The following is an 8,669-nucleotide window of genomic DNA, read 5'->3' as shown; positions in this document are numbered from 1 at the left end:
CCCGCGGTTTTTATATCGTTTCGGAGGGCGGACGGTGGAGGCGAGCGCGAAGGATCAGAGAGGTTCGGAGCTGAGGCTTGGTCCATTGGGATATCTCTCTTTCTTTCTTGCGTTATTCAGAAGCGAATCGCTGGAGATAAGAAAGGAAGAGGAGAAGCTTCGTTAAGAGGGCGGATATCGAGGATAAGGAAGCGAGGACCAGACTATCCTGGGGGCGGGAATTGAGGGGAGAGAGCGGTTTCTCTTCCCCTGTGGGGGTTTGAGGGGTCTTCAAAGCTGGATCGTTGAGATGAACGACGGAGGGCGGGGGAGGGCCGGCGATCGGGCGGCGGGTGCCGGCGGCGGCGTCGGCGGTGGCGCGGTGTGGAGGCTGGCTGACGAGATGAACAGCAACGGATGCCGAGGGGTGGAGTCGGAGTATGTGCGGAGGCTCCACCGGCACGAGCCCAGGGAGAATCAGTGCAGCTCCACTCTCTTCAAGCACATCAGAGCTCCTGTTCACCTCGTAAGTCATCGATTCTTTGGGTATCCTTGGTTTCGAGAAGAAAAGCTATGATCGCTGAAGTTTTTGAATGGTTTCTTGATGGATATTTATATGTGGCGTGGATATGTTAGAATAGATCTGAAGGTGTTCGGATAAAGAAATTATTCGATTTTCTCCAAGAAAAATTATATGTTGTACTAATTAAGCTATATTTTAGGGGATTTCTGCGGTTTCTTCGATTGGTTTGGATTGGCATGGATTTTGATCTCGTTGGTAGCCCGAGTATTCTCAGGTTTCCTTTTATAGATAAAAGAAAAGAATAGTTCTCTTCTGAAATAGGTGGTGGGTAATACGACGAATTCTGATTCCAGAAATCTTTAATGGATTAAATAACAAGAATAAGAAATCATCTTGGTCAACAAGAATATATAGGATGATCTGATCGTACCTATTTTTATTTTAACAGAGTTTTGATGGCGAAGATTTTACATTTTCTTCTACTACTTCAATCAAATCATATTAATGTTCATATAGGTTCCCTCTTATTAGAAATTCATTGATTGCAGGTGTGGTCTTTGGTGAGGAGATTTGATCAGCCCCAGAAGTACAAGCCCTTTGTAAGCAGATGTGTCATGCAAGGGGATCTGGGGATTGGGAGCGTGAGGGAAGTGAATGTCAAATCTGGGCTCCCTGCCACCACCAGCACCGAAAGGTTGGAGTTTCTTGATGACAATGAGCACATACTCAGCATTAAGATTGTGGGAGGAGACCATAGACTCAAGGTCTGGTGCTCTTATCTCCTGTCTTCTGTTTTCCCTTTTCTTCTTCCTCAGTATGTCTCATGCCTGGTTCTTGATCAATCAGGTTATCATCGGTGAAGAAATTAGCCATTCGAATGGTAAATTTGGTTGTTCTATTTGTAGGCTCTTAGAATTGCAAACTGTCTTGAACGATCAGGTTTCCATATCTTCGATACCAGTTGCATAGGGTTGTCTTTGATAGATGTTTTTTTTAGTTCTGGATCAATTATGGCTATAAGAGTGACTGCTGCTTTCTGAGCGATTTGCTCGATTGACGTACATTTACTGAAGTTGCATGCCTTTATTCTTTTTTTTTTTTGCTTGATTCTTGCAGCTGTTCTTTCTTGTTTTTTTATTTATTTGGACTCTTCTAGAGGCATTTAATTTTTGTTTCTAAAAAGAAAGGTGCATTGGGTTCTACCAAAACATAGCATATTTAACTGCAGCACATTTTGATTGTTTGTGCTTGTTTATAGCGTGTCAATCAGTAGGAGAATCATTGGATCAAAGTTTGCCATACCAGTCTTTACGGTATCGTACCGGACTTATCATATGGGTACCGAATCGGTACATGATATCATATCATACCGGCACTCGATATTATTAAATCTTATTGTACTATACTATGTACTGATGCTGTAATAGAACTATATCAGTACCGAGACGGCAAATCTTGTATTGGATATTCTGAAGTTTCTCCACCGAACCTTTTCCACTCTAAAACTTTTTGCCCTACGTGTCAACTAAATGGTCAAACTATCGGCTAGCATATAGATCTCAGGCATTCAGATCTCAGGCATTCGTCATTCTTTTTCATTTCATCTTGCATATATTTTCAGATTTTCGAATGTCGCTATGTAGCACAACTTTTGTCATCCAGAATGTAACTTATTTCTTTTTAATGTAAAATATATGACAACTGTGTTGGGTTTTTTTAGTTTTCTCCTAACTAGAGCTGCATACTTCTGTATCTATAGAACTGCATAGTTGTTTTTGAATAGGAGAGTTTATTTGCTAGGGGCGGTCCTCTGATCTGGGGATCGCGCATCTACCATGCAATGCAAGTGTTTATTCTTTTGTCGTAGTTTAGAGCATCAGCAGATGCTTAGTGACATCTGATGCAAGTGTTTATTCTTTTGTATATAGGTAGTGTATTTTGTAGAGTAACATCTGATGCTTAGTAAACTTTGGTCAAGATTGAAGTCATTTTAAATCGTATGGAGACTCATTCACCACCGTGTCACTTGGCAGAACTACTCCTCCATCATTACCCTCCATCCGGAGAGCATTGATGGGAGACCAGGGACACTGGTGATAGAATCCTTCGTGGTGGATGTGCCCGATGGGAACACCAAGGACGAGACATGCTTTTTCGTGGAGGCGGTGATCAAGTGCAATCTCAAATCTTTGGCTGACGTGGCAGAGCGCTTGGCGGCGCAAGACCGGACGGAGCCCATCGATCGATGATTCCGCTGAGTCATCTGCTGGAAATTCTCCTGATAAAGCTCTCAAGCCATTCAGTACTTGGAAGCTTTTGGGAGATACTGGTAGTTTCTCCTCCTTGGATCCTTCTCTCACCCTTCTCCTCCTATCCTTCTGTGTCATTCCCATGCTCTTTCCGAATGAAGGCAATGTTTTTAATTGTCTGGGTAGAGCAGGAACCTCTATTCTCTCATAGGACTCACACATTCAGAACTTGCGCATAGGTAGTTGGGTTTCCTCGCTCGGGTTTTCCTGAACTATGGCTTTTGAGCGGTGGTGTGTGTAAATATCTATGTTTAAATTGATGTTTGTATGATGTTAGCGATGAAGGCCTATCTATCTGATGCTGCCGTGGAGATGGGAATTTAGAGGACGTTCGGCTGTCTTGTTGGGTGCTTTCGTGCGGGTTGGAGGCATTGTGTATATTTGGACATTGAGATAGAGAAATTCTGGATGGACGTAGATTTAGTAATAGATTTCATCTCAGGACGTGTAATATTCTCTCCTGTTTGACATTATATCTTAGCAGTTCAGAGTTAACATGCCTGTTTGGAAAACTCGTTTGTTCAAATCTTTTAGCTGATTTATTTTCCTTCCAAATTACGTGCCCTAAATCATGGGGCGTCAGTTTAGAGTTTTGCATGCTTTGTTTTGAAATTTCTTGATAGTCCAAATCAAATCTATTACTTCAATTTGGTCTCTGGCGTGCCCCAAATTATGGGCATGGTTGATTTAGTCCTGAAATGTGGAGGAGGGATGAAGGATATGGTAGAAGAGTCTGGTTGTCTCTAATTGGCTGTGTGGGACAGTGGGATGCTATCATAAGGTTTATTAAAGCACACGTGGGTCTATGATTTGCCGGTGGAGACGTTGGTTTGGGCCGTCCGGGGGCGATGCATCGAGACCAAATGCTTCGGCCGTCGTCATCTGGATGGTGCCCTGCTTCACGCTTCCTCTGGACGGTAAAAGAAAAATGAAAGAGACACCCCCTTAACAAGTGTGGTGCAATATCGCGAAGTTAATAGAATCAATCACTCGCTGTCGCTCATGGGTTTCTTCTTGTGATCTCCTTTTAACAAGTGTCCTCGAGTCCACTCTTCTGTGAGAGGGCCGGATTGGACTCAGGAGATATGGATGACTGACTGAGATGGCGAGGCTTTGGTTCAACGAGTCATTGCAAGTTCCTAATTCAAGTGGTTCACGAGTGGCCATGCGGCCTTTCTTAAAGCCACAGGTCAGGCGTCATGTTATTATAGAAATCATCATTGGAGCTCAACATGTTGGCTGATTCGCTTGGGCATATTCGGAGCTTGGGAAAGAGATGCCGTGCAAGAAAGCAGCCAGTGCAGTGGGGTCCACTGATCGAACTTATTTTGTCTGTATAAAGAACATCCGCACAGAATAAGTTTCCAAGTTTTTCGGCTGAGTGATGATTGGCATTGATATTCCAGGGTATGACCCTGCCTTATATTCCCAAGTTGGACATTGGATGTTGCTTTTCCTGTCCATATCTGTGGTCTGTGCCTTTGCGATTGGCTAATGTTGCAGCGCCGATACTTACTACCGCAAAAAGCTTTCTCCGAGCCTCCGAGGAGAGGTTTGTGGTGTAAAGCATCGATCCTCTCATGTTGCATGGCCAGCCAGTTGTATAGTAAAATTAATTGGGGGAATATGGTCTTCCCCCAGCAGCATAATTACCCCTAAGGAGTCGTCCAACCGCCGACCTTGGACAGCCGAAGTCGGCGTCCGACCTTGGAACGTCCGACCTCAGAACCTCCGACCCGGAAAACTCCCGACTCCCGAGGTCCGGCCGAGGGCCATATCCTGCCATTGCCCTCTTTATTGCACACGGCCCCTGCAAACCCCCGGTTCACTCAACAATTAATGCGGATCTCCGGCTTACTCCACAATTAATGCACATGGCTCCTGTTATCTACGGACCCGCAGCTCTCCACGGCAAGTCAGCCCGGCAGAGTCCCATCAACCATGATAAGTCTCTGATCTCGGCCTTACCTCCGACATCGATGCCATGATTCGCCCGATCGTGTGTCAACTCGGGTCGTACGACGACCTCACCTCCGACATCAATGCAATGATTCGCCCGATCGTACGCCGATCCGAGCAACATGCCGAGCCGTACAATGACCTCGCCCCATCACATCACAGGTAAACTGACCCCCCCTTATAAAAGGGAGCCCTCGCTTCTTAGAGGGGGGTTGGAGACTCTGCACACTAAAAACACTGTTCTTCTTCTTCTCCTCTCTTACAATTTGCCCCCCTTCTGACTTAAGCATCGGAGGGCCGGCGCCGGAAGATCCGGCCACCGGCTTTTCTGCAGGCACCCGGACGGAGGACGCCGCCCGCCGACGGACCGCCGCTCCCCTGTGGACACCTGCCGCTCCCTCTCTTCGACCGACGATCGCCCCCGGGTCCAATTTCCAGCAATAGTTGGCGCTAGAGGAAGGGACCGAGTAGCGATCATGAAGTTAAGAAGCAAGGGAGCCTCCAACATCTCCCGGCGTCCCCCACAGAGTCATGGACATTCCGTCTAGAATTCACCTACTCCGGCTGACCCAGTTCCTCAGGTCCAGCCGGAGCAATTCAATGCTCTGGTACAGCAAGTCCAGGCCCTGGCCGCCGCCGTTCAAGGCCTGCGGCGCGAGGAGGCCTTACCCACGCTCCCCCCGCAGGCCCAGGTCCTGCCGGAATTTCCTCCCAACGGCCCGGTTCTCCCAGGCCATAATTTGCATGGCTCCTCCAGAGCCAACAACGAAGAGCGGACTTCCTCCCAGAGAGAGCTACCGGGGGAAGATCCCAACAGAAGACCCCAACCCTCTGAGGCTGAGTCAGCCCCAGACCACCGTGAGCCAGAGCAGACCGCGGTGACAATCCCACGGGTTGGGGAGCTCGACAGGAAAGTTGAGCACTTGGAGCGCCAAATCGCAGCGCTCCACAGTAGGAAGGCAAGGCAGGAGGGAGACTTCGAGTTCACCACCAAATCCCCCTTTTCCTGCCAGATCGAGGATGAGCCGGTCCCCGCGAGGTTCAAAATGCCTCAGGTGGAGCCCTACAGCGGAATTACCGACTCCCTCGACCATTTGGAGAGCTACCGAGCCCTCATGGCTCTGCAAGGATCCTTGGAAGCCGTACTTTGTAAGGCCTTCCCAGCAACCCTTCGAGGGACCGCTCGGCTTTGGTTCTCTGGACTAAAGCCGAACACGGTATCCTCCTTTGAGCAACTCGGCAGGCAGTTCGCCACCAATTTTGCCGCCAGCCGACGCCAACGACGGACGTCAGACTCCCTCCTGGACATCAAGCAGAAGGAGGGGGAATCCCTCAAGGAGTATCTAGACCGTTTTACTGCCGCCACGTGGGAAGTTCGCGAGCTAGACCAGTCAATAGCCATGTCGGCCCTGAAGACTGGAGTTCGCTCCTATCGATTCCTCTTCTCCATTGAGAAGAGCTTCCCGGCCGACTTCACCGAAATGCTAGCCCGAGCCCGGAAGTATGCCAAGGCCGAGGAGGCGGTCGCCTCCAGGCGGGGAGCGGTCGAGCCCGCCTCAAGGAAGCAGAAGAAACGCCGCGAGGAGCGCGGCCGACAAAGGAGCCGATCCCCCCGTCGAGAGAAGAACCTCCCCCGACTGAGGAGCCCGCCTCGGCAGCAGGGATGACCTCAGCAGAGGACCCCACCTCGACCAAGGTCTCCACCACGGCCTCGGACGTACCCAGGGAGGTACGAGAACTACACACCTGTCAATGCCCCCCGGGCCGAGATCTTGATGGAAATCGAGGGTCGGGATTTCTTCCGACCCCCGCCTCCTATGCGGGATACGGAAGTTTCCCGCAATCCCAGGAAGTACTGCCGCTTCCACCGAGACCGTGGGCACGACACGGAGGATTGCTCCGGGACGAGATAGAGGCGCTCATCCGCCTGGGAGTACTCAACCGGTTCGTGAGGAACCGACGTGAGGAAAGGAGGCCGACGGAAAATGCCACACTGCCCGAAAACCCGGACGACAACAGGCCTATCGCCGGCACCATCAATATGATCGGGGGAGCCTCGGTAGGAGGAGCCGCCCAGGGAGCCCCCCCGAAGTGCCTGCGTACTGATGAAGTCATCTCGTTCTCGGACGAGGATTTGGAAGGGGTTGAGATCCCCCACGATGACGCTGTGGTCATCTCTATGATTGTAAATAGGTTTGATGTAAAACGTGTCCTAGTTGACAATGGAAGTTCAGCCAACGTTTTGTACTATCATGCCTACCAAAAAATGGGGTTGCCAGAAGGACATCTCCGGAAAATCAATACCTCACTGGTTGGGTTCACCGGGGACTCGGTCCCAGTTGAAGGCGAGGCCAGCTTCCTTGTCACAGTTGGCCTCGCTCTCCGGGAGAGCACTGTGAGGACGGACTTCCTTGTGGTCCGCCTGCCCTCAGTCTACAACGCCATCCTTGGGCGGCCAGGGCTAAACGCCCTTCGAGCCGTGGTCTCAATCCGTCATCTGCTCATGCGGTTCCCCGCCGGCCAAGGAGTAGGCGAGGTCCGTGGAGACCAGTTGGTTGCCAAGTAATGCTACATGGCGGCCTACCGAGTAAGGCAACCGACCGAGGCGCCGATTCAGCCAACGGGCCCCTCATTACCTATAGAAACTCTGGATGCGAGGGACACCCTTTGGAAGAAGCAAGTAGAGCCTGGTGAGCTTCTTGTTCAAGTTCCACTATGAGAAAATTTTTCCGAGCTAACTGTGCAGGTCGGCTCCGGCCTTGACGCCCGCGAGAGGAATCACCTCATCAGCTTCCTGCGGGACAATGCCGATATCTTCGCCTGGTCGCCCGCGGACGTACCGGGAATTGACCCTGAGGTCATGGTCCATCGACTTCAGGTGAAGCCGACCAGCAGACCTGTAAAGCAGAAGAAAAGAGGCTCCGCCCGGAAATGGCAACGAGCTGCGGCCGAGGAGGTGGATAAACTTCTTGGAGCCGGCTTCATCCGGGAGGTCTCTTACCCAGACTGGCTCGCCATCGTAGTCCTTGTGAAGAAGGCCAACGGAAAATGGCGCATGTGCGTGGACTACACCGACCTGAACAAGGCTTGCCCAAAAGACAGTTTTCCCCTCCCAAGCATCGACCAGCTCGTCGATTCCACCTCAGGACACCAACTGCTGACTTTATGGACGCCTTTTCAGGGTACAATCAAATTCGAATGGCGCCAGAAGACGAGGAGAAGACGGCCTTCATCATCGACAAGGGCACCTATTGCTACAAGGTGATGCCCTTCGGTTTGAAGAACGCTGGAGCCACCTATCAGAGGCTGGTCAGCCAAATTTTTAAAGACCAGATCGGCCGAAATATGGAAGTTTACGTGGACGACATGCTGGTGAAGAGTCGAGCGGCGGAGCACCATGTAGCTGACCTCAACGAAACGTTCTCCAAGCTCAGGAGATACCGAATGAAGCTCAACCCAGCGAAGTGCGCATTCGGAGTCACCTCGGACAAGTTCCTGGGTTTCATAGTGACCCAGCGCGGAATTGAAGCCAACCCCGAGAAAATCCGAGCGCTGCAAGAAATGACGCCCCCGAGGACAGTCAAGGAGGTGCAGCGGCTTACTGGGCGGGTCGCCGCCTTGGGGAGATTTGTCTTCCGATCGGCTGAGCGCTGCCTCCCATTCTTCAAGATCCTCAAGCGGCCAAAGGACTTCCGGTGGTCAGAAGAATGCCAGCAGGCCTTTGAAGAGCTCAGAAGCCTTCTGGCCTCTCCCCCGCTGCTCACCAAGCCTCAGAGGGACGAAGTCCTTTACTTGTACCTGGCTGTCTCCCCAGTTGCAGTGAGCTCAGTCCTTGTCCGAGAAGAGGACAAGCTCCAAAAGCCGGTCTACTACATCAGCCGGGTCCTCAGGGATGCTGA

At 50.7% G+C, this 8,669-nt stretch overlaps 1 protein-coding gene across 1 annotated transcript; it reads left to right on the top strand.

The window, feature by feature from the left end:
- On the top strand, window positions 1–3,337 carry LOC103702957 (abscisic acid receptor PYL8). Its single transcript, XM_008785615.4, has 3 exons — window positions 1–505; window positions 1,051–1,266; window positions 2,536–3,337. The coding sequence occupies exons 1-3, from the start codon at window positions 290–292 to the stop codon at window positions 2,749–2,751; spliced, it is 648 nt and encodes a 215-aa protein (XP_008783837.1). The 5' UTR covers window positions 1–289; the 3' UTR covers window positions 2,752–3,337.
- The last annotated feature ends 5,332 nt before the right edge of the window (window positions 3,338–8,669 follow it).

Source organism: Phoenix dactylifera, chromosome 8, assembly GCF_009389715.1.
Source record: "Phoenix dactylifera cultivar Barhee BC4 chromosome 8, palm_55x_up_171113_PBpolish2nd_filt_p, whole genome shotgun sequence".
Classification (NCBI taxonomy): domain Eukaryota; kingdom Viridiplantae; phylum Streptophyta; class Magnoliopsida; order Arecales; family Arecaceae; genus Phoenix; species Phoenix dactylifera.
This window is presented reverse-complemented; position numbering and strand designations above follow the sequence as displayed.

Bases quoted from the DNA above. Each gene is read 5' to 3' on its own strand.
- LOC103702957 (XM_008785615.4), top strand. From the start codon at position 290: ATGAACGACGGAGGGCGGGGGAGGGCCGGCGATCGGGCGGCGGGTGCC. The intron at 506-1,050 runs GTAAGTCATCGA...CATTGATTGCAG, and splicing joins TCAGAGCTCCTGTTCACCTC to GTGTGGTCTTTGGTGAGGAG. The intron at 1,267-2,535 runs GTCTGGTGCTCT...GTCACTTGGCAG, and splicing joins GAGGAGACCATAGACTCAAG to AACTACTCCTCCATCATTAC.